A 26,389-nucleotide genomic window follows, 5' to 3' on the forward strand; every position below is an offset into this window, starting at 1 on the left:
TTGTATATAGATATAAACATTGTCTTGTCATTACGGAGCCTACACACTATTGTAAGTAGGCCTGTATGTAAACAAACATGGATTTCCATAAAAAAACATGGGCCATCAATTGATATGCTTTTAATTATTCTACATCTAGTAAAATCTGGACAAACATAGGCTTCAATTGGGCAAGATGTGTATCCATCGCACTAACGATATACCATCCGTGTCTGGGGATGATAGTAAATCGCCAGAAAAGATGGTTATTTCTGTCTAACTGAAAATGTATTGAGGAAAATAAGTGAAACTCTTGGATGTTATGACTTTCTTATTTTACACTACACCTGATTCTGATGAAATCTTGATAGCACCGTTCTTGTTTGAATTTCTTTTAAATTCACCTTGGTGGGATAGTCTTCCCCTTAATTACTCACTTATTACCTCCCTATTGTATTGATATTTGATTTCTTATTTACAGTTCAACCATTCAAGAAATACACCAAAGTGATCCATAGACTGATGTGGCAGTACTGATCAAACATTAATTGGGACAATGGAAGATCCAGTTTCAGAAGATCCATTTTCAGAAGACCCTCAGATGCTAACCATTCCTCAAGCAGTAAACACTGGAAATGTAGAGACTGATTCACCAGGAGACTGTCACTTTAAAGAAACTTTACCAATTCAAGAGATTGAACCAATTGATGTAGAAATGAGAGATGAAACAGAGGTATGGACTGCTCCTGATGGCTCTTTTACAAAGCGCATTATTAAAAAGGGTTTCGGGTTTACAAGCCCGAATGATGGTTCATCTTGTCGGGTGACCATCTCTATAATGGATCTTTACAAGGTGGAGAACAAGGATGTAGGTTACCCTACTGGTGAGGAGGCTGATATTTTGCATGGAGATGGCTGCGGGATATATTCTGAAGCGATAGATGCCTGCCTTGAAACTATGCATTGCAGGGAACAATGTGAGCTTCAAGTCTTTGAAAGTCGCAGCGTTGAAATGGTTGGACAAACTCATGGACCACATCCTGTAGAATCCAGGAATAAGGATTGGCTGGAATCAAATGAAGTGGCTTCATTTGTCGTTACCTTGCATGATTTCACAAGAAACAAAGATATCCACAAGATGAGTGTTGAAGATATCTTCTCCAGGGTATCACAGCTGAAAGACTGTGGGACAAAGTGTTTCAAAGAGGGTAAGCTCCAGCTTGCAGAGCGATTCTATCTCCGTGCTGGTCATTACCTTATCATGGTGTGTCATCCACAAGACGTCAAAGACTTAGATGATGCCCTTCAACAGGAATACAATTTACTAAAAAAGAGCTGTTCTCTCAATCTTGCTGCATGCCAACTGAAACACAAGCGATATCATGATGTAATTACCCATTGCATTAGTGCCCTAGAAATCGACCCATTGAATACAAAGGCACTCTATCGTCGCTGTCAAGCATACATTGCCTTAGATGAGTTTGAGAAGGCTAGAACAGATATACAAACTGCATTGGATGAAGAGCCAAAGAGTAAATTCTTTTTAGAACAGAAAAGACTTCTGGTGAAAAGAGAAAAAGTGGTTTATAATAAACTTTCTAAAGGTATGAATAAGATGTTTGGAGGATCCTCATGACAGTAAACAGTTTTAATGGCCTTTAAACTTTGATGCAAGTTACAAAGATAGTATATTAGTTCAGAGGCTTGGAGTTGTCTGAGTAAAGTCAGGTCAGTGTCGCATTGCATAAAAGCTAAGTATGTTATAACTTTGACATTGGTAACAACCATGAAAACAAGGCTAAAAAATAAAGTAAATTGGGTTTCATAAGAAACTGATCAAACTATACAAGGGCACTACACAAATTGCACTCCGTCAAAATGACAAAATTTTTTACACAGGCTTGCTTCAATAATCTTTACTAATCACGTGTCAATAATTTGGTTCAATCACAGAGAGGCTATAGCCCCCCACATCAATTGGTTTCAGGTTCCAAAGTCACAAAATGGCAAAAGAAAGACCAATGAAAATGAGATGGGATTAAACAAACTTCACAGTTATTGGCTTGATCACATTGATTCTACAGGAAGTTGAAATCAAAATTTTCAATGACTGGAACAATCACACAGCCATACACAAATCTATGGGGATGTCCTGATAAAGCGGGGATAATCTTTACACAGTGTTATCTGTGTGTGGCTGTGAGTGAGATACACACAGACACACACCATGTTAGATTATTCCCTGCTTACCACTAGTTCACAGTTGTTTTTTTAGCAAACTGTTGAATGAAAAATATTACATAATCCCAAAGATTACAATGAAAAACAGATCATAAAAGAATGGAATTAAGCATAAAATTTAAAGGTTTTTTTGAGTGTGCAGTGTGTTTTGCATATAGACTCAAAACAGACAGGATGGTTGCAGACTACTTGTGAGCAATACTATGAATCAAACATGAGCAAGTTATACTTGTACATTGCATGAAATGTCCAAAAATGAGATATTTGTTATTAATGTAGATTAAAGATACATGTCTTTGATTGAAAAGATGAATTCCAGTTTACATGTCATCATTGAAAGTGTTTTGCTCTTGGGTAATCCTATAAAATATGTATGTCCTTTGGGGACCTTCCTGATGTGATTTTTCTGTTTTCTATTCATGACTTGAGCAGTTTGTGAACTGATGTAAAAATTAAATCATTCAATATTTTCTAGTTTGCTCAGTAATTCTAAATGAGAGCAAAAACTGTATATTGTTCAATGTGCATGAGTAGTAATAGAAAGAGATTGATTGATTTGAGGATGGAAGGAAGAAAGGAAGGAAAAGAATTGAATGAAGGACTGACAAAGTTTTTTGCAGTGCTATCTGGGGTTTCATAGTTCTGCTATGATACTTGCACAATTTTTGGTTCCTGCATCGTCACGAATCTATCGTGCCAATTCGCGACAATGCAGGATACAAAGTGTATCACTGGGTCGTACCATAATCACGTTATTCAATTCATCATTCATTGGAGCATAAAATCAAACTTGGTGAATTGCCTTTCCTTATAGCCAAACTGCACATGTGTATGCCTTCTAGGCGAGCAATTCTAGATTTGTGGGAAGTATGTGTAACCAATTTGTAATCTACTCCATCGATTAGTTGTGTACTAGTCGTGAAATGCGTGCCACTCATGCCATGGCACGACTTGGCCCAACGACATTGCACAGTCTACGAATAGTTCACGCCAATAATCCCCAAAATTTGTGAAACTTTAGAAATTCTAAAATTTTGACACAACACTACGAGCATTGTTCCACACTGGCCTGCACACTTTAGGACATGGAATGACATGGCATGATTCGATGCGTGAACTAGTCGTAAACTATTTGGGTCCTAAAATGGTGCAAGTTTCATAGCAGCATTAGGAATTTGAAATGAACATATGATTCCTGAACTGGATTGATTGAAGGGGTGTGTTTAGCTGCCTATGGTAGGCATAGGATGGTGATCCTACCCATTGACTATGGTAGGCATAGGATGGTGCTCCAACCCATTGACTATGGTAGGCATTGGATGGTGCTTTAACCCATTGACTATGGTACATGTAGGCATAGGATGGTGCTCCAACCCATTGACTATGGTAGGCATTGGATGGTGCTTCAACCCATTGACTATGGTAGGCATAGGATGGTGCTCCAACCCATTGACTATGGTAGGCATAGGATGGTGCTCCAACCAATTGACTATGGTAGGCATGGGATGATGCTTCAACCCATTGACTATGGTACATGTAGGCATAGGATGGTGCTCCAAACCATTGACTATGGTAGGCATAGGATGGTGCTCCAACCCATTGACTATGGTAGGCATTGGATGGTGCTCCAACCCATTGACTATGGTAGGCATAGGATGGTGCTCCAACCCATTGACTATGGTAGGCATAGGATGGTGCTCCAACCCATTGACTATGGTAGGCATTGGATGGTGCTCCAACCCATTGACTATGGTAGGCATAGGATGGTGCTCCAACCCATTGACTATGGTAGGCATAGGATGGTGCTCCAACCCATTGACTATGGTAGGCATTGGATGGTGTTCCAACCCATTGACTATGGTAGGCATTGAATGGTGTTCCAACCCATTGACTATGGTAGGCATAGGATGGTGCTCCAACCCATTGACTATGGTAGGCATAGGATGGTGCTCCAACCCATTGACTATGGTAGGCATAGGATGGTGCTCCAACCCATTGACTATGGTAGGCATAGGATGGTGCTCCAACCCATTGACTATGGTAGGCATTAACGTCCGTATTCTGAACTCTGGTTTTAAATTTAGCTCTAACTTTGAAAACTACTATAAAAAACTAGATTTTAATTCTTCATGCGGACGAATTAGGTGGTCTGTCGTAGAAAGATAAACAATTATTTAAACAAATGAGTAGATATTAGATTAAAAGATAAATAGACAGACATACATATTTAAACAGATACACATAAGAAAGATAGATAAATAGATGGATGGAGAGATAAATTATAAGTGGATAGATTAATATAAGAAAGGTAGATAAATTATATCTTGATGGATGTTCAGTAATATTTGATAACCCTTATGTCCAAATTTCATGAACTAGGTCCATATACTGTCTAAGTTATGACATTTCAAAAACTTAACTTTCAGTTAAGATTTGGTGTTGACACCGTCGCCGTCGGAAAAGTGGCGCCTATAGTCTTACTCTGCTATGCAGGTGAGACAAAAACATACATTCCATAATTTTAGCAGAGTTAGACCACGATCTAAGTTAAACCCGACTTCAGAATACGGGCCTAAGTGATTGCCTTGTGTCATGAGTAGCCATTATGATCCTACTTGTTGTGACTTCTTTCTTTGGGGGTTATTTTAAGAGCATAGTGTTTACTTCCCCTCCACCTGACATGGTCTAAGCCATGCCTATAACTTTGTGCCTAGTCCCACTACCATCCATAACCATATGTGAATAAATAAGATTTCATTGGAAAGAGGAGATATCTGTATGTGACTTTAATGTGTTAACACTTTTGTGCAAACCTAACTCAATCCTCACCAATTTGAAATTGGATCTTTTTTAATTATGTATCAGAGAATTTAAGATTTGATTTAAGAGGAAAAATGGGATCAAATCTCTCATAAGCTCTCTTTTCTTGTTTCTCTTCTCTTTCTGAATTTTCTTTTATTTTCTCTTCTCTCTTAATTTTGAAATAACTATTTCCTCTCTCAATCTCTTCAATTCCTTAACCATGATGTTACACATCTTTCCATCTTATTCCCTCTGTATACAGTCTTCTCACCCCTTCCTCTCAAGCATGCCTCGTCTCCCCCCGTTTCTCTCTCTCTCTTCATCATCTTCAATCTTTCTGTTTCTATAGCCCAGCGCACACTATGGGATGTGATTGCACCAAGATACAATAGCAATAGCTCTGCAGCGCGTGCATCTCCATGGCGCCTCTTCTTTTGCGCATATGTTGTCTGCGATGCATATGTTTTCTGGTCACGATGTCATCGTTTAGGACAAATCTGATTGGCTGTAATTAGCAAAGTCACAGAAAGATTTGACAAGTCAAATTTCTGCGACCCTAATGCAACAAAACGGGTCGCGGTTGCAGCACATTGTGAGTTGACGCACACTCTGTGATTTCGTTGCCATCACGTCGCATAGTGTGCGCTGGGCTTAATCCTTTTCATCGAAAGAATGCGCAATGAGCAAGAATTGAAATCAGTAAATCAAAACACTGAGATCCCAATAAGATTGTTGTGTTTAAAAACTGAATGAGGTTTGTGAATAGTTTGTGTACTGTGTTGTTGACTAATCTCTTACAGTGTAACAATGTAATCATAAAGGCACAATTTGCCCACATGTATTACAAAAACTCACAAATTAGAAATTGAAAATAAGGGGAGAAAGCGTCAATCAATAAAGCAGCCATCACTCTAATTTATGATTTTCACAGCATTTTTACTGCATTTCAGGGATCAAATTAGACTTGCCTATGCACAATACTATCTTGCTATATACACACATCCACTAAAATCCAACCATGTACCTACAAATAAAAGTAATCATTAAAATGGTCTAAAACCTATTTCAATTGGTTCATTTGGCACTACCTTAGAATCTACATAATACTTAAACAAGCAACATGAATTCAAATATCCCATGTAAAAGTTTTCGATATCTTAAATAAAAATCCCTAATAATGAGAGACTGACAATATTGGAATGGACCAAGAAGAAAGAGATGTTGCACTACCGCAAGAAATCTAGGCACCCAAGTGTTTGTTCACAAGTAATCAAAATCAATTTTGTTCATTGTAATTACAGCATACTATAGAAGTTTGGAAAGTCATAAAAATGCACCATTATATACATATATTAGCAAAGTAAAGGCAATATGGCATGTATTTCATTACCTGTTTGTCAAGTATACCATTTATAATCCTGAACCCATATCCACAATTTACTTACTTTGTACATGAAATATTGCAACAAGTTCCCTTTCAGATTTAAAAAGAATCTAATTTACAATAATACTAATACTGATTTCTGGATTAATGAGAATTCTATAGTTATCTTTCAGGAATTAAACTGCATTATTTACATTCTCCTTTTCTGTCATTTTTGATTCACAGATTGGTTTCCATAATTTCATTTTTAAAAACACCCACATTTTAATACTAAAAGGAAAAAAATTTGAGTTCTATAATTAAATAAATATAGATTCACACCCAGGTGCAAATAACATAAAGCTTTGCAATCAATCTTTAGCTGATTTCTAAAATTGATTGCAGTGAGTAATTGAATCATACAACAACTGCATAATCAGTTGCTAAGCTTTGCATTAAGGCCCGGATAACACAGCTAGTATTACAGAGCAACATAATTATTATTTACATGTACATTACTGTGAAGTGTGGAATTCACCTACTTAGTCCGGTCTTTGTGTAACAATGTTCAACATTTTATTTGTAAGTGTGATATTCCCTATCACATTCCTCTTTACGCTGACAATAAAAAAAAAATAAGTTCAAATTTTCAGCTTCAAATGCATTATAAAATAAAATCTTCAATTTATGCTGGAAATTAATGTAAAAACTCCATATTAAAAGCCTGCAGTGTGCATTTGGACAGTTGAAATAAAATCATTTAAAATTAGTCTCTCTCCAATCCTTGAATGCTCTAAAATTAATAATAAAACTTAAGAAATTAAGTATTTAGCTACAACTCATATCTAGCTTTTCCTATGTAGCATATCTCAGATGCTGAACACTTCTACTAATTAGTACCATGTATTTTTCTGCTTAATCAACATTTTTAAAGCTAAATATATATTTATCTTTCTACCAAATGGCAAGCAAATATTCATAAGAATGTGTATTCCTGGACAAATCTAAAGAAAAAAATAATATCTGACATGAGAAAAGAACCCAACAGTCAACGTAAACTGGAATGTTTTTTTTTAAATTGTGTAAATTTCATCTGAAAGAAAAATACATAGCTTGACTGGTACTATACAAACATTATTTAACTCTTTGTTCGCCAAGTTCGCCGATTGGCACACTTGCTGCTTCCCCAAGTACGCCGATCGGCACAAATCTCACGACAATCCGATTACACTGATTTATACAATGCTATCAATCACAAAAGCTAAGCTCCCTAAGCTGCACTTCCTGCCTTGCCATTGAAAAAAAAATAGCCTAGGCTTAGAGTATTGGGCCTGTACTATTATTCTTTGACAAAGGGGTTATAAGTAGCTTGTTCTCATATTTTGTAAAATCTGGGAATGAATAGCCTGTACACTTATAGTTTGCCAATTGAAATCTGAAGGTTTTCATTGATCAGAGATATATCTTCTAAACATGAGTAAATATTTATGAAATATACATGAATAGAAAGCTATTTTCATACTCTATAACTTAACTGTAGAACATTTTTCTGAAGGAAAAGGCATAAAAAAGTTAGAGCCATGTAAACTACGCATGCAAATCCAGAGCACCCATTTCTGGTGTCCACAGAATTAATCCGGCAATAGGGGATTCCGTGCACGGCGGACAAAGAGTTAATAATGATCATGTGTATGGATAGAAAAATAGATAGAAATTGTAAAATAGACCCCTAATTATTACTTAACTGAGTGTTTAAACCAGAAAGGCTGCAAAAGGTATATCAAAAAGATATATACTTTGAAGTGCTTAGTTCCACTTAAAAATCATATGTTCATGTCCTTTTCTGTTTCTATAATTTATTCCAAAATTCCATCTTATAACAAAAAAATGCTAAGCAATCAATTGTATGGAAGGCAAGATCATTCAATGTCTCATACAATCTGTATGGTGGATTGCCAGGCAAGCAGGTGATGAGACCTTCTGTTACTAATGTTGGTTCAGTTGGTTGTTATGCCCTTATGATTCCACTGTCTGTAGGTTGCCCTTGGCTTTCTGGATGACATGGTGAGTTTTACACACTGAAATTTGAAGAAGAAAAATTCAGGGGCTCATTATAATGAAAGAAAACCTTCTTGGACATTTCAACATGGACACATTATTTTTGAGAAAGATGATATACTGAAGTTTGACTTTATTTAGCACAGCTTGAGCTCAAGTTGAAGTATAGTACAACTTAATATAAATTATGTCTAGATACAGTTGTGCTCAAAAGTTAGTGAACCCCACCACATAATGCACTCCTTCATGCTGAGTGTTGAATGTAGACAAAAACACTATAATGTTCGGCAAGCCAAGAGAAACAAACTTTACATTATCACCTGATTTCGCAATTAGATTTCTAAGACATGACAGAACTTGAACACTTTAAATAATGTTCATTTTCTGGTGGGGTTCACTAACTTTCAAACACCACTGTAGATGACACTATACAGATGAATATTATTGTCATCATTTTTCAGTGCTTTACTGATGAACAATGCAAGCACTAAATTATTTAAAATGTGGAAAGTGACATAAAAAAAAAAAAAAAAAAACAGTTGAAAATCTGAACTTTACGTTCTCATCTTTATATTCTTAGGCTATACTCCCTTCTCTTGTTACATTTCAGCTCTTGGATTCTCAGATGTAATGTCACTAAATAAATACATTGCAAATAAATTTTTCAATGAGATCATCTGGCATTGTTCAAGTAATGTGCCATTATTCAATCAAACATTGTCAGTCTAAGTTCAAACAAAATGATACATCCATTGGCTTAAAAAACGATTCACTGTTATTAATTTCTGATTTGTAATTTAAAATGTTAAGTCCCAAGATTTCTGTCTTTGAAATTGCAAATTCCATTCCTTCAATTATATTTCGTATTTAGTTTTATGCTATGTATATTACATTTCCTATTTGTATCGTTTTAATCAATTTGAGTTTTCTATTTTTTACTTGTACATATGTATTGTTAATGGAAATAAATAAATGAATGAATGAATGAATGTTCTACAGTGGCAAGACACATAATAAAACAATTGTTAAAAAGTGGAAATCTGAGTTTGTATTTACTCATACATGTATAGGTGTATGCAAACAAATGTTAAACACAGCAAATCATTTTGATTTGCATATTTTCTTCTTTTTTTTTTCCTTTCCAGATTCTGTGAATTTTCCCTTTTTCCATAAAGAAAAACTTACACTGCCTAATGATAGCGTCCTCCATGCTTTCTTTCTCCCTGTTGGTCGCTGCCAGTCTATCACGAGCTTCTTTCATTAGTCTTTCTTGAGCTCCAAGTCGCTTTCGTAGCTCCTGTAATTTGACCAAAAAAATGAGTAACATGGTTGATAACCATGCAAGATAGGAAGAATAAGATATTAGGTTGAGCAGATGTAACACAAGAAGAAACAAGTACTGGAGAAATATGATCATCAGTATCTTTCTGTCATAATACCATCATCACAGGCATCATCATCATCACAATCACCATCTTTATCACATCATCAGCAGCAACATCTCAGCTAACAACATTTCCATCATTATTTATTTTGTCTTTGCAACTATTTTTATCATCATCACAATCAAATCACACAAATATCTCATCTGACTCATTAAAAAAAATCAAATACAATTTGCCATTAAAAAAAAAAAAATACAATTTGCCATGAAAGATGTACATTGCATTCCGAAGCAAGGTCACATAAAAGAATGGTAATGACAAGTACTCCAGGTATTCTTGAATGGCTTAAAGGTATTGGCATTTACAAGAGAAACTTAGCGTATAGTATAGATTTTCTATTAACCAATGAGTTTAAATAATGCAACTGATATGAAGACATTGATACCTTGACCTCATCACTCTGTGAATGTTGCTGCACCATACAATCAGTCATCCAGAAGTTAACTAGGTGACGTTTACTGGTGTTAAGGAGCTTTATCAATCGTCTGACATCATGAGTAAGGGTAGTTAGGAGGGTATGGTCTTCACTTACTACCTCCCCTCGGGAATGAGGGCTTCTCTCCTCAACCACCTGATCAAGAAAAAAAAAACAGGTCTTAAATGAATCCAAGGCTATTGATAGCCATAGTCATGAATGTCCAGTTGACCATGCATGATGTGCCACTCACTCACTGGCCTTGAGATTTCTACCATTTTTATTTCCCCCATTTGTGCTGTAATATAAGAAATATGCCAAAGGAAAAAGGGGCCTTGCCCTAAAAATATCAGAATTCAAGACCTGAAATCAAATAAAATTAGTAACTTTTGTTCAGGATTCCAAAATAAAAATCAGCATTTGAGCCCCTGTAGAAATCACAACTGCAAACTCTATTAAATGGTCAGATAGTAATCGTCTATAAGCAGATGTTTGCATATAAAGATATCAACAACAGAATCTTCAATTTTCCACCATACCATCAATAATTCTTGGGTAGGAAATAGTATGTACTCAATGAATGAATTGATCAACATTCTATTAAAGTGTGATTTCAACCAATGCTATGAGAATATCACCAACTGTCTCATTGACAGGTTATCACGATTAATGATCATCACATACATGTAGAAAAGTGCTGTCTCCATCCAAGTACCAACATTACAACAAAGTGTTATCAAATTGTGGCAGCTGGTTAAACAAGATTTATAATGAAAATTTCAAAGAAGCAACATTACCTGAGCAAGCCTGGAGAGTTTCTCCCTGAGCAACACTTCAATGGTTCCACCGACAACAGCTGCCTCTTTGACCCCTGACCTTACAGCTTCATAGGTTGTAGCCATGGAGACGGCATAACTCTCTTTCTTAGAAGTGCCCTCTGATAAATCAGATTGAACTGATGAGGATTTCTTTACTCTGCTTTCACCATTGCTGTAGAGATGTCCAATGCCTGACAGCAAAAATAGATGTGTCAATCAGTTTGCTTAGGATTGGGATGAAATCATTATTCATTCAAATTGGCAATATTCCACAGCAGAAGATAATGAATAGGTTAAGTGCAAATTTTCAAACAAATGTTGCTTCATAACGAGCAAAGGACCATTTGACTTTTTTTTAATTTTATGCATTTGTTTTCTTTTATCACCTACAAACAAGTTCTATTTTCCCTTTACTGCAACAGAATAGACGTTTCTTTGAGATACAAATCATTCTAACCTAAACCTATCAACAAATTAAATCTATATTCAAACTGAAATGTGAAATGGCTACAAGTGAGGGAATATGAATAAGATTATTTTTCTTCTAAAGAATGATTCTTTTATCAACAAATTTCCAACAGTCAATTTATTGGTCACTGTTCAATAAAAACTCACCATGGATGGCAAAATCCTCATATAAATGTCCATTTCCTTCAGAGTGTTTCTGTGTCTTTCCATCTAAAACAAAAGATTGCATAATCAGAGAGAATTGTGATAGGTTGTAACAAGACTTAATCTGAAAATATGTGTTTTTTAGTTACTTGCAGAGTTGATCCCCCTAAAGCAACCACTTCTTAATATAAGCGCCCTATACAATGTGGTATTATGTCTTCCTGTACAAAGGAATCATCCAAGGTCAGCTGTCAATGGACTCCATTTTTAGTATGCAATATCCATGCTTTTCCTGAGAGAATTTTTCAAAAATTCAACATGAACATCACACCTAAAAAAATTGCTATCTAGAAAAACTGTTGAACAAGAATCCCCTCCACATTTTGATCTTCTATGTCTTTTTATGTAATATATTGTAACTATTTATACTTGATATTGTTATTATCTATGTATGTATTCGATTGTAATGATATTGCATGTTTTTTACTCAATATGTGGAAAATAAATTGAATTGAATAGAAATAAAAGCAACTCAAAATAATGATCAGAAGATAAGGTTATTGAAGATGGTTGTGTTTCAGCATTTACTTCCTTTTGAAATCCATTTTCATCCTTTTATTTACACATGACAATGATTTTCTTGATTCACATATCGTTGGCTGTCATCCAAACCATCGTATCACACATAACCACAGTGGAAACCCATTTCATAGAAAATCCACTTCAAAGTTTACTACAATTTCTACACTGTGTTTCCCAGCCTGACAGCCTTTTCATTGCTTAGAAATATACATGGTTGGAAAGACCAAAACAATTGCTTGACATTGGTATCTTTATTTTTACACAAAACCAAATATAAGAGAAAATGTCACAGAAGAGCTACATGCTTGTAATTTTGGTCTGAGCGGTTTAGATTTCCCCTTTACAAAAACACCCATAGGAAAAACATCAACCCTGACCGCGATTTCAATGTGCGTGATCAGTCAAAACATTGTATCACTTTTTCACGTGCAAAGTCAAGGCAGTGCCGATACGACGGTTTGACTGACCGTGCATTTGCATATTAAAGTGCACGCAGCTGTTGCTTGCTTTGCTACAGTATACGTTTCCAATGGGATTTGCGCATTTTGTCAACAAACTGTATGGCGTCGCCGTAGAAATCCCCTCATATCTCAGAAACTCATAAAAGATTGCTGCCTAGAAATTTAGTTATGAATAGAATAGGACTTGTACTTTCATTTTCTGCAAGAATCTCAAATTTTTTTGACCAAAATTGACTGATACCACAGTTTGGATGAACGCCGACGATATGACTGACATCACCATTTTCTGATAATATCAGAGATATTTTCTTAACTTTACGTTTCACCTTTTGCCATGTTGGGTAAATACATAGGGGAAGGCGGGGTAAGTTGAGCATAGGGGCAAGTTGAGCCACCACCCCCAGGCCAATAATGAATGAGTCAGACACAATGGTGGTGTCATGCATTGATGACCCATTATATAACCCTTTATCCAACCATATTGTTTTCGACTTTGAAACAAAAAATATTTTTTTAGACGGAAAAATACAAATTTCAGCCAAAAAAGTAAAAAAGGGTGTAAAATAGAGGAGTGCTTTTTACCCACACACGTCTTTAAATATAATAAAGAAATAAGAACAATATTGTTAGTCCAGGTATGGATCTTCATTCTTGTCATATTCTTTTAAATGATGGATGCATAAGAAATGTGTGGATGTGAAAATATCGCATTAAGTTCGGACTGGGGTACTTTGAGCCAGCCAACATGGGGCAAGTTGAGCCATGGTAATTTTTATGGTAATAAAAATGAAAAAAAAAATTGAAAAATTGAAAAACCATTGATATGCAGGCAGAAAGGTGTAAATTCACATGACAGTTCTTTTACTTTTAGAGGATGTTAGTATTTATAGAGAATTAGCAAGTGAAAAGACTTGAAATAAAAAATTGACATGCTGCTTCTTCCCGCATACATTTTGTACATAGTTTTTGTGGCTCAACTTACCCCAGAAGGTGGCACAACTTACCCCACATATGGGGCAAGTTGAGCCATTTGACATCGTTTTTTTCAAAGGTCACAATGAATTTCAGTGTGGGGGTAGAAAATTATATATACGTGAAAAATATTTCCCAAGAATCAAATTTAAAGGCAAGGTACTTATTTCTACAATATTATTAGTCATATCAATTCTAACATGCAAAATGCAAAAAGTGTCACAACTTAACCCGCCTTCCCCTACAATTTATCTTTTATTAATCCACCTTTGGTTAATTTATATAAGTAGTTTGTCGATGAAATAATTGCCTAATATCATTGTATGTTTTTACATGTCTGTATATATCATAGATATCGTCAACTGAATGTAATTCAGCCCTTTTGCTAATAAACCATTCAATAAAACAAAATGAATAAATATTGACCACAAACTAGTTTCAGGTTTACCTGTGAAGAGTTTTCTTGCACTACTGTTCTTGGTCCTATCCTCACTAGATCTTCTCCTAGTGCTACTACTATGTATTCTGACTTCCTCTGAGATGACCGTTGTCCTTGGTGACATAGATTCCTTCCCAGAGTTGGGAGACAGGGTCTTCTCCCTAAGGGCCTCCTCTAGGCGGATCCTAAGGGCATTGTTAGTATCAATACTCCGCTCCAGCTGAATCCGTAGGTGACGTAGCTCCTTGAGGAGTTCTGAGAGGTCAACGCCTGTGGTACGGTCAATGACATGGTGATGGGATGGGGAATGTTCCCCTCCCCGGCCTCTGGAACCAGGTGACCTGGAGCTATTATCTGCAAGAAATAATAAATTCCCTGATTGAGTACCAACATTGGAATCATAATCAAAGTGTATAACGAAATAAATATTTGTGTGATGGAGTTTGAAGAAGAAAACTATGAAGGTAATATTCCATTTAGGGAAAAATGAGCAAAATAATCATGGATTTTGTAATGACTCTCATATTAAGGGTGAGTATCATGAATATCTGCAAGGGATTGCTCTTTGTATTCCTTTATATCATCATTAAATGAATAAAAAAGTTCTGATATTATTCAGCCTACAGAATAAAGCTATCGAAAAAAAAAAAAAAACGTCAGCAGCTATTTACTCTTAATCGACTAACGTTCATGATTGGAAGATAATACAAACATAAATTCCACAGAGCAGCAATTTATGTTGAATTGACCTTATTAATATATTCAATAATCTGACCTTTTTGATGAAGTTGTTCATAGATACTGAGTTCAAAGCGAAGTGAGTTGGCAAGCTGTTCATTATCAGTCACCTGATCTTGAAGCCTCTGGGTTTGATCACTTAAACGATGCTTCTCAGAAAGTAACCTGGGAAAACAATACAATCAAGTAAAAGTACCACAAAGCGCCCAAACAAAATTTGCCACATTTCAATAGCCTTCATCAAGCAATGGTAATGCAGCTGAGACTTTTGTCATAATATATTGTTTGCCACAATATACATGTACATCCTATTCTGTTGTATTGGTGGAAAGTGTTTAAAAGTATTTTTTTTAATTGAACAGCTCTTTCATATACAACCATCAACTGAAAATACATTGTTTTTATATTAATTTACCTACAGTTATGCCTTTGTAAGAAATGAATATTATCAACAAGAAATAATAATATGCAACAAACATAAAGTGCCTAATACATCCGAATATTTCTTAGTTCTACACAATATTATCAAGGCTTTAACACATTTAATCTGATTAGGTGCTCCAGCATTCAAGGAATTCTTTCCCATTTACTACACTCTTTATCATGTGACTTACCTCTTGATTTCTTTATTTGCTCTATCCAGTTCTGCTTTCATTCTGTAGCTCTTATCTTCTTGTTCTGTAAGCCGCTTCTGAAGTACACTATTCTCAGTTGTTAGTTTGATGTTGGTCTCATGAAGATAGATGGTTCCTTGACCTTTAAACAGAAACATATCAAACTCTTTAAACCTTAGAATCCCATTCCCTCAGATACAACTTCACCAGGTGTTGGTTTGTAACAGCCTATCTAGGCTGATATCATGATAGGGGAATTATAGTGGTGTACCTCTTTACTTTGCTAAGAAAGATAGCCAACTTTGAAAGTTAGAGTTTTCAATTATTTAAAAAAAAGTATCAAAGTATTTCTGTAAAATAGAAAGAAATTAGATTCTTTTTAAAAGTAAAATGGATATCAGTAGCACATCATAAAAACAATCACAATCATCTTTAATTCAGAAATTAGCATGGAATATCACATGGTCAAAGATGGTATAAGCAAAGGTTCATCCACTATTTACTTTCCTTTTATGTAATTGTTGGACAATTCATTTCCTTGATAGATGTTCCCTAGACATTCTTATCAAGTGGGTCTATATGTTACTCTTCAAACTAAAATAGAGAGTAAGCAGGCCATTTTGTTATTTGGACCAACTCATACAAAATATGTGAGTAAAATAAAATTATAAAGATATTTTATTCATCTTTTCGTCCCAGTATACATAGTATACATGCTGAAAACAAACAGTAAATAAACAAGAACATAATTGTTGCAAACTGAAGAGTAAAAAATGACTATGCATTGTCCAATTTTGGGAGTTGCTCCCAAAATAGTTTCTACAGGGTCTCTCTCACATAATACAGTAATGCTTACCATCTGAATGTTCTGATCCAGTTGAAGCACTTTTCTTGCTCTTCTCTCTGTGTTTGTCATTCATTTTTCTGGCTTCTTCTAGTCGATCATGTAGAATAATAATCTCTTTCTCATACTCCCTGCAAGTATAAATGATAAAGGATTAGTACACCATCATCTTCATTATCATCGTCATCATCATCTTCATCGTCATCATCATCATCATCATCATCATCATCACCATCATCACCATCATTATCATCATCATCATCTCCATCATCATCATCATCATCATCATCATCATCATCATCATCATCATCACCATCATCATCATCATCATCACCATCATCATCATCTTCATCACCATCACCATCATCATCATCATCATCTCCATCATCATCATCACCATCATCATCATCATCATCATCATCATCATCATCTCCATCACCATCATCATCACCATAATCATCATGACAACCATCATCATCATCATCATCATCATCTCCATCAACATCATCACCATCATCATCATCACCACCATCATCATCATCATCATCACCTTCATTATCATCACAACCATCATCATCTTCATCACCATCATCATCATCATCATCATCACCATCATCATCATCATCATCATCTCCATCATCATCACCATCATCATCATCATCATCATCATCATCTCCATCACCATCATCATCATCATCATCACCATCATCATCATCACAACCATCATCATCACCAACATCATCATCATCATCACAACCATCATCACCATCATCATCATCACCATCACCATCATCATCTCCATCATCATCATCATCATCACCATCATCATCATCACCATCATCATCATATCATCAAAATGACTTTTTCCTCTCTCCTGGACAAATTATAAAGGTTTTCTAACCTTTCTAGGTCCTTGCGTGCAGCTTCTGCTCTCTGCTCCTGTTTGCGTAAGATCTCCTGCATGTCTTGATTCTGTTTCCTTTGTCTTTCCAGATCTTCTTGTGTCTTGGTGTCCAAAGTCTGCTCAGATCTCAACCTACACAGGAAGGGCACCATAACCAATATTGAAAATTGCTATGCCTTCATTACAGTACTAGAAAGTCAGTATAAATCATATCAGGTATATGTACCCAATGGCTTCACCCGAGTTTAAAGTTGTTCAGTTCAGATTACTATCTTGATCATGCACAAAGGTGTTAGGTAACATGTTTATATTTATGATTAAAAAAAATGATTGAAAATGTTGGGGGATGCTGGTTCAGGGTTTTTTCTTTCTGAGGGGCACTTTTTGTTTTCATAAGTTGCATTAAAAATGGATCTGGGAGAAGCATAAGAAATACTCATTACAAAGAAAGAGATATTAGTACATGGTTTGCCACAGCTTTACATTTAATTGAATGACTGATTATATCTTGTATGTTACAGGGCCTCTGGGTGTTCCTCTCAACTTTACAATTGGTGAGGTAACATACCTCGAGAGCAAAATCCACATCAATGAAAATTTGGAGTATGTCATTTATTATACAAATAGTGAATAGGCATGAGTGTGATGGTATGAGTTTTTGCATGAGGTGAAAAAAAGATGCTCTATTTAACGAGGCAATGCTGAGTTGAATAGAGTGTCTCTTTCTTTCACCGAATGCAAAATGTTGCACCATTGCACAAATAAGAATATTCGCTATTTGTACTGTACAACGATTTGGAAGTTAGTGAAAATAATATTGTATAATCATTTTTGCCCCACATAAAATCAATGAAAATAAAGAAAATTTTGAAAACAAAAGATAAATCCTTCAAACGTGTATCTGATCTGCTGCAACATCAATGTGCATTTTAACTGGTACGCCCGGCCATATGTGTTTTGCACCTGCATTTACTAAGCGCATGCAATGCGTTGAATCATATTTTTGTAGTTATGTCACCTTTTCTTGACCCGTGCAATGGTACATTCTGGACGGTACATCTGCAATGGTACAAGTGTTTGACATTCAGCCTCCCATTTGCTCGTGTACAACAAGGTAAGTAGGCGTTGTACAATACAAAAAGGATCACTATTCGTTTGCCACTTACTAACAGCTTTAATGAGACACCCGACAGGTCTGATAAATGGAGGAAACTATTGATGTTTGAAGCAGAGAACTCTCCTAGTGAAGTAAACATGCACTTCAGTACCTAACAAACTAGATGCTTAAGATGCATACCTTTTGATCTCATCTTTCATGCTATCAGCCTTGAGTTGGTTATTGTGAAGTATCTCTTGTAGTTCTCTGTTTAGCTTTTGTTGTCCTCTGATTTCATCACGTAACTGCTGCATCTGTTCGTCCTTCACTCGCAACCTACAAAGTTAATGAGTGACGTTTATAACATAACCAAATATTGAAAAGTAGAAGAATGATTTGGACAGGGGAACCTTTCAGAAATGTTTTGTCATTGGTTTTCTCTTACAGATTACAAGCTACCTTACATCTGATTGAATGAGAGAAAAATTGCTAGTAAGAATCACTGAAAAAATTTTTTGTCACAGGACAAGTACATTTCTTATATCAAAAAAGGAAGATAAAACCTAGCATTCCATGAAAGAGAGGACTAAATATGTTGTTTTGACTGGAACTAAACCAAGATTTGATTGTAAAAATACAATCCAATGTTGTTTGCAGATAGAGGTGACCTTTTTAATTGATATTAGCTAAGGGTGCACCAGGTTTGACTATGGCTTGGAAAAATAAAAAGCAATATCACTTCTTACTTTTTGAATGAAATCATGATTTGTAAGAGCTATTACCTGTCTGAAAACAATTCTCTGACATCAGCTTCACTCTGTCTTCTCCCAAACTGTGATTCATCTGTAACAGTCAAACATTAATATAAAACATTAACCATATGAATAAGTTAATTATCAGTAAAAAAATATATTGACAGCAAATTAATTAATATTTTAAATTGAACTGAATAAAAGTCATATCTAAATTGATTACCTACAATCACATGAGCAAGGGATTTCTTGATCATTCGAAAAAAATAAGCACCTTTATTGACAGAGTAATCTGGTTACATAAACTAGAAGTTAAAATGGTAGCTAGTAACTGTACTTGCTGTTTTATAGCACCTTTCCTATAAAGCCCAGCGCACACTATGCGATGCGATTGTACTAAGATCAAATTGCAAGAAGTTGCCAATCCCATGTCAGTAGAATCTCATCACAGGCCAGCACACACATTGCAACAGCTCTGCAAAACACTGTATCTCACGTAAGCCTTGAAATAAGTGGGCACGAGGTGCAAAGTTGCACTTGTAAAGCCATCAATATGCATAGTAAAAAATATCTGAACAGTAAATCTTTTTCTGTATCATGTGTGCAGCTACTCCATCTTTATTTCTGTAGGCTTTATACATATGCTCCTATTCCGCTACCAGTTTTTTCACACAGATAGTATGGAAAGAAAGTCATCGTTTTGATCTAGGCTTTGCTTGTCTAAATGGATTTTATTGACATCCCGAAACATTTAGCTTAGTGGTGAATTATAACTTCAAAGCTATTTTTTATTTCTTTCTGGAGGAGGGGGTGAATATAGGACGATAAATCATGAAACAGGGCTCCATCTAAAAAACTTAGGAGGTCGCCGGGATTTATTCACTTGAGTGTGATTGGAGCTTGTGCTGTAAGCTAGCCGGTCTGAGCCTCTCTGCCTAGCCTAAACTCTGGGGGAGCAATCTCTCAGTAAAGGCTTCAGTGATGGTAATTTTCCATTTTACATTTCATGTTTATTTTGAAAACTGCTGATTAAGTTGGATGATTTCTTAATTGGGATATATTTAAGTTATGAATGATATTCACCGAATTTAAACTCCCTCGGAAAGAAATGCAATTTATATGGAGATCTGCATTTTCAAATAACTTACAGGTATATGGGCCTACATGTACATAGTCAAGGCGGTTTTGTACTGATATTAGCAGGCTACTGTTCTGAAATAAATTAGATATTTCTTCATTTCTTGAACATACATGTATCTCACCCACACCCATGATTCTAAGCATGAAAAAGAAAATGACTTTTTAAAATAATTTCATTATTTAGATATATCATAATAAATTATTATTAGATACAAGACTATCTTTCTCTCCTATATTTATATAATTAAATAATTTTTTCAATTCATTTTTCTTTCGGGGGCGGGGGGTAAATTAAAGATGAATAAAAAAAGCCCATGTGTTTTTGAGGATATTAATGTGTGTGTGCAGTTGTAAGGGTGTGAGGTATGTTGCATGGATGCTGCTGTAGATGAAGGGCAGCAAATTGGCCATGACATCATCATCTTTGACAAATCTGATTGGCTGAAATTAGCAAAATTGAGGAAAAATCGCACAAAGATTTGACATGTCAAATGTCTGAGATTTGGCTTGCGATCCTACTGCATCAAATCGGGTCACAGTTAAATGAATGAATGATTTATTTATTATCCAATGCAATGATAATACCAATTTACATGTTTACAGCCATCAGTTATGAATACATAGAAAAGCAAGGATAATAGGAACCAGAAAATAGCATGAATGCTAGTCAAGTCTAAAAAAAAAAGTCTGGCCCCTTCTAGTATAGGCAGATAGAAACACGTTTCTTAACTTGTTAGTTAAGAATGAACAATCGTGAGTCTACTAAATATACTCTGTAATATATATATAAACAATGACTACATAACAATTTAACAACAAGGCAAAAGCGATTTTGTGTCTTGCCCACTTATGAAAATAACCAGAAATATCATGATTTGCGAGGGCACGAAACGGAATTGTATCGAAATTTCATTGTGAAATGACTGGGATGGAATAACACTTGTCATATGAGTCTTGCATGTAAACTTTAATGTTGACCTCAAAATGAACTTTGACCATACCATGTGACCTCCCAACACAATAGCATGCAAGTCCCCTAAGTACATCTACCATCCAAGTTTGGTTGATAAGTGATTTACGGTTGCAGAGTTGTGTCATAAGAGAATCTTGCATGGAAACTTTAACGTTGATCTGAAAATGACCTTTGACCTTATCATGTGACCTCCGACTGCAGCATAACATGCAGGTCCCCCAAGTCCAACTACCATCCAAGTTTGGTTGAAAAGTTACTTACGGTTGCAGAGTTAGGTGTCATAAGAGTCTTGCATGTAAACTTTAACGTTGACCTGAAAATGACCTTTGACCTTACCATATGACCTCCGACTGCAGCCTAAAAAGGTCCCCCAAGTCCATCTACCATCTAAGTTTGGTTGAAAAGTGACTTACGGTTGTGGAGTTATGTGTCATAAGGTTTGTGACAGACGGACGACAGACAACATTTGGATCCCTACCTTCACCTCTGGTGGGCGAGACAAAAACTAACAGTATTTACATATGAAAGATATCTAGATGTTAACAAAAATACTGTATAGATGATAACAAAAATTGCAGCGCATTGTAGGTTGGCGCACACTCTGTGATTTTGTTACAATCGCAAAGTGTGTGCTGGGCTTAATAAATAATAGTTGAAAACCTCTAACAAAAAAAATAAAATGTCCTGACCTCCTATGAGTCTTTTGATTGTGTCTACTACTTCAGAGCCATCTTGTAACCTCTCCTCAATGACAGTCACTCTCTCAGAGAAGGCACCTTCCAGGGCCGTCTTGTTCTCCTTCTCCAATCCTTTCAGGATTCCCAATGCTTCTGCAAGCATGTTGGTAAGGACACCCATCAGACTACGAAGCTCCGCCAGCTGCTCGTGGAGCCTTCCAATCTCAAGCTCCTGTGACCTGATCACCTCCTCGCTGAAGGAGTTCTGCTTCTGGGTCTGGAGCTCAACCAGCTCAGATAGGAGCTCCTGGTTACGCTCCTGAAGAGAGGCATTTGCATCCATGACGTTCTCTAGCTGGCTTGTCACATTCTCCAGATCCTGCTGGAGACGCTCAAATGCTGCTCGGTTGGCTACAAGTTCAAACCAAGGGTTCTGGTTAGAAGGATCCCGGGATGGACTGGAAGGACGGCTCAATCCACCATTTTGAATACGGACTTGGAGCTTGCGGATTACATGGCGGCATCTCTTCAACTGCTTCTTGAGGACTGCCACTTGCTCTTTGAGTTCATCTGTGTCATTGGTCAAACCAAACCCAGAAAACGTTACATCGGCAGCACCCACACTCCTTTCTGATGGTGTCAAGCTTGCCGAAGATGTGCTGTCCCTGTCATCATCAGAACTAGGAATCTGTGACAGAGAAACGGCTGACAAACGTCGGTTCGCTTGAGCATAAGTAGATGCATTCAGCAGATTTGAGTCACTGCTGACACGCTTAGGAGTACCAGGTGCTGGTAAACCCATATTATGTAGCTGTCGTCTGTAACGCTTGATGCGTTCTGCCTGTTGATGAACGGTGCCCTCAGTGGCATGAAGCTTGAGAGTAAGAGCTTTGAATCTTCTCTTTGTTGCATTCATCTCCAACTGTGCCTTTTCAAGCTGCTTATGCAATGAAGGAGGCATGACAACCTCACAAGAACTTGAAGCACCTCTCACTGATCTTGTCCTCCTGGTATTAGCTGTTTCATCATTAGATACTTGTTCCTGGTCCTGTGCGGAGTTCAGCTCCTTGCGCAAGCGTTCAATCTCCTTTGCCATATCCACAATCAACTCTGGATTAAATTCTCTCTCCTGTCCATCCGCTCCTGATCCATTGAGACGGATATGCCTCTTCAGAAGCTCAATCAAGTTCTGTGCTTTGTCCAATTTCTTCTGGAGAAGTGCGACCTGCACACCACCTGCTGAAGCACCCGCTGTTTGTCCATATTTATTCTGGGTATCCTGTTGTCTCCCATGCGCACGTTCTACGGCTTCCTGTAGCTGAGAAGCAAGATGTTCATTCTCTAACTTAAGATTATCAACAAGGTCTCTGCCAGAGTCTGGAGGGGATTCAGGACCGATGCCAAGGTGGTGACGAAGAGCAGCATTCTGCTGTTCAGCTGCTTGTAGTTTGTGATTCTCCTCCTCCAACAGTGCTTTGGCTTGATCAAGCTGTTGTTTCAAGATAGGAACTACATGGTCCCCTGAAAAGTTAAAAAAAAAATGATCAATTGTCACTTTCTGCTTTGATTCTATTAGGATATCAAGTCCACTAAAGTCAACATATTTTAGTGAAAATATTAGATTTGCTCTAGTATAACATTGTAAATACAGAAGTAGAAAATGAATACAGTCCGACCTCTCTTATCCGGACACGTTGGGACCAGCACCAATCCGGATAAGAGATTTATCCAGATCTGGGAGACCCAATATCAAATACACGCAGCTGCCTCCCCAACATGCCCAACGGCGGTAGCTACACGTAATCTATTGTAGTGGGCGTACAGACAGTATTCACTGCAGTATGAGTGCAAATTATGGGAGGTATTTTTACAGAAATGAAATCGATCGATGGCCAAAACTCTTGGATAATTTAACTGTTAAAATGATTGAGGTATACATCGAGCATACCATGAAAGAAAGAGAAGGACTCGATGAAACTAAGTTTTACAATTAGATCATTGCGCGGGTATCGCAGCTTTGCAATGTCAGTCATTGTTATACTGACTGTAGGCTCAAACATGATAAATGGCGCTGTCCGTATTGAGGACTAGCGCGCACTAGTGTTGTTTTTTTTCCCCGGGGGGGGGGGGGGGGGAAGAGAACGTGATGAAAATGTTTGCACTGCGCCCTTATTTACTGGAAAATTATCCTGTCTAAGTTCTTTGGGTGAGATATTTTCATGAAAAATAATGTTGTTGTAGGTAGACTATATTAGAAAATAAATGTAATCAAAGTGAGTTGGCATATAGGATTGAGTTTAGATTGAAATCTCATTTCCCCACGTACAAGATTGAATTGGAAAAAAAAAAAAATCTCGTCAAGTGTGCGTCCGGATAATAGAGAGATCCGGATAAGGGGAGGCCGGATAAGAGAGGTCGGACTGTAATCATATTTATACACAACACTTATCTTTCATTCATTATGCCTTTCAATTCCATTTTCAGTAAGATTTATGCAAAAGTGAAGTTGACATGGAAAATACCTGTAATATGTAATAATAGAGTAATGTAAGTCCAAATCTGTCTTTAAAATCAGATTATTCAATGCAAAGTTAATGATAACTACAGCAGCTAATTGTCTAAATTCTGGTTAATCCTGATTAATAAAATCATGTGTAACTCTGCACTTTATGAAACAGGCCAGGACTCTTCAAATTAATCATAATTCATAAACTGAAATGAAGTGGAATTATCTCATTACCCGAGCTATCGCTGCTTGCTTGGTTGAGTAAAGCTGCATCCAGCTGGTGTTTCAGTGTGGTATTATGTCTCTCGCTTTCCCTTAGCTTCATCCTTAGCCCTGCCAGATCTTTCTGAAGTCCAGAGATCACCTGAGGATCACCATCGGTCTCCTGTCCAGGAACACTCCTCAGGCTCTCCAGCTCTTCCCGCTCAATACGCTTCTCAAGGGAATGATAACGCCTCCTGGCATCCTTGAGCTTGGAACGTAGATCTGCCACCTCTCGCTGAAGTTCCTCTCGGGTGGCAGCGGTGGGATCAGTAAGGTCATGTCCAGGGATGCTCCTCAAGCTCTCAAGCTCTTCTCTCTCTAACCGCTTCTCAAGGTTTTGTTGCCTCTGTTTGGAGTCCTTGAGCAGAGAACGGAGCTCCATCACTTCTCTTTGGAGATCTTCTTTGGTGGCAGCAGTGGGAAATGAAAGTTCTTCAAGGCTCAGACTGGGCTGAGGAACTGGAATGTAAAGGCCAGTGTCTTGGGAGAAGAGAGGTGGTGGTTGTATGCTCTCAGGATCATGACCAACTCCAAAGCTTCTGCGCTGTGCCTCACTAGCTGTGGTGATAGTTGGCGAAATATCTATGACAAAGCAAACAAGGGCAAACAAATGTTCTACATCAATTGTTCTTAAAATTCGAACAAAGTATTAGAACTGGTTTTATGATGCAGACAAAACAAATGGCACATTTTCAGGCATGTTCTACTCCTCAAAAAAATGTTACTTTATATTTAAACAAACTTGACCAAAGTCAAACTTCATTAATATTCTGAAAATATTGATACAATGCTGATGTACTCACCATTGCTATCACTGCCGACTCCGCTACCTACACCACTTGTCGTTGATGACTGGACAGCACCTTGCCTATCAATAACCACATGCAGGTGATTGTCATTTCTCCTACCCATGCCTTCTTCAATCTGTCGTCTCAAGGTCTGCATGGCAGCCAGTTCTGCCCCAAGGACATCCCTAAGGCTATTCCTGTCTCTATCATCATGGGATTCTCCTCTGGTGCTTGAAGTCTCACTCTGGTGGGTGATGTTGACATTGAGGGGAAGGTTGGCATGAAGCGCGTTGGTAAGACGACTAAGCTCTCGGATTTGCTCTTGCATGAGCTGTTGAAGCTATGAAAATGCACAAGAAACATGCATCCACTTCAATTTTGCACAAAAGTATTGAAAATTTAAAATTAAAACAGAGTTTAGGCTGATGTCAAAAAGCTTGATGATCATTTGACATTTTAGATTCAAGATTAAAATTCATGACTCATGTTCAACAAAAATTTTAAGTATTCCTATTAGTCTTGTGACAAATAAATCCATCAAATCCAATAAAAGCCTTGTGTAAATGTGTATATTGTCAAAGTCTGTAATTTTCTAGAAATGTTAAAAATACTATTCATCCAAATTTTGAGGTTGTAAACTAAAATCTATTGAACTTCTCACCTGCTTTGCCCTAACATTTAACATTTGGCCCCTACCACCCATCCCAGTAAAAACCTGGTCTGAACTAGCCCAGTAAAAATAGGCTTAAGCGCACAAGATATCAAACAGTCTCAGAAGTAGACCAACTCCAAGAAAATCAAGTGAATGTAAACTGATTATATTACCTGTTCCGAAGAGTCACTTCCTCTGGGAGATTGGTCGTCATCTCTTACTCTGTTGATCTCCAACTTAAGCTCCTAGAACAA

The 26,389-nt window shown here is 36.8% G+C and overlaps 2 protein-coding genes across 2 annotated transcripts; one reads left to right on the top strand and one right to left on the bottom strand.

The window, feature by feature from the left end:
* The first annotated feature begins 462 nt into the window (after nucleotides 1–462).
* On the top strand, nucleotides 463–2,707 carry LOC129278108 (FK506-binding protein-like). The gene has a single exon (XM_054914328.2). It carries the CDS (start codon nucleotides 536–538, stop codon nucleotides 1,613–1,615), a length of 1,080 nt encoding a protein of 359 aa, XP_054770303.2. The 5' UTR covers nucleotides 463–535; the 3' UTR covers nucleotides 1,616–2,707.
* Nucleotides 2,708–5,937: 3,230 nt separating this feature from the next.
* LOC135156913 (restin homolog) lies at nucleotides 5,938–26,389 on the bottom strand. Its single transcript, XM_064110799.1, has 16 exons — nucleotides 26,309–26,389; nucleotides 25,499–25,823; nucleotides 24,666–25,277; nucleotides 21,938–23,446; nucleotides 19,166–19,226; nucleotides 18,585–18,719; nucleotides 17,285–17,419; nucleotides 16,396–16,514; nucleotides 15,540–15,681; nucleotides 14,963–15,090; nucleotides 14,197–14,541; nucleotides 11,737–11,799; nucleotides 11,101–11,312; nucleotides 10,274–10,459; nucleotides 9,629–9,740; nucleotides 5,938–8,463 (listed from the first exon to the last, which is right to left on the bottom strand). Exons 2-16 carry the CDS (start codon nucleotides 25,809–25,811, stop codon nucleotides 8,402–8,404), a joined length of 4,134 nt encoding a protein of 1,377 aa, XP_063966869.1. The 5' UTR covers nucleotides 25,812–25,823; nucleotides 26,309–26,389; the 3' UTR covers nucleotides 5,938–8,401.

Source organism: Lytechinus pictus, chromosome 15 (genome assembly GCF_037042905.1).
Source record: "Lytechinus pictus isolate F3 Inbred chromosome 15, Lp3.0, whole genome shotgun sequence".
Lineage (NCBI taxonomy): Eukaryota > Metazoa > Echinodermata > Echinoidea > Temnopleuroida > Toxopneustidae > Lytechinus > Lytechinus pictus.

Coding starts and splice junctions, on each gene's coding strand:
- LOC129278108 (XM_054914328.2), top strand. CDS start 536: ATGGAAGATCCAGTTTCAGAAGATCCATTTTCAGAAGACCCTCAGATG.
- LOC135156913 (XM_064110799.1), bottom strand. CDS start 25,811: ATGCAAGAGCAAATCCGAGAGCTTAGTCGTCTTACCAACGCGCTTCAT. Junction 16,515..17,284: donor GCACGCAAGGACCTAGAAAG/GTTAGAAAACCT, acceptor TTATACTTGCAG/GGAGTATGAGAAAGAGATTA. Junction 15,091..15,539: donor GCAAATAAAGAAATCAAGAG/GTAAGTCACATG, acceptor TTGTTTTCCCAG/GTTACTTTCTGAGAAGCATC.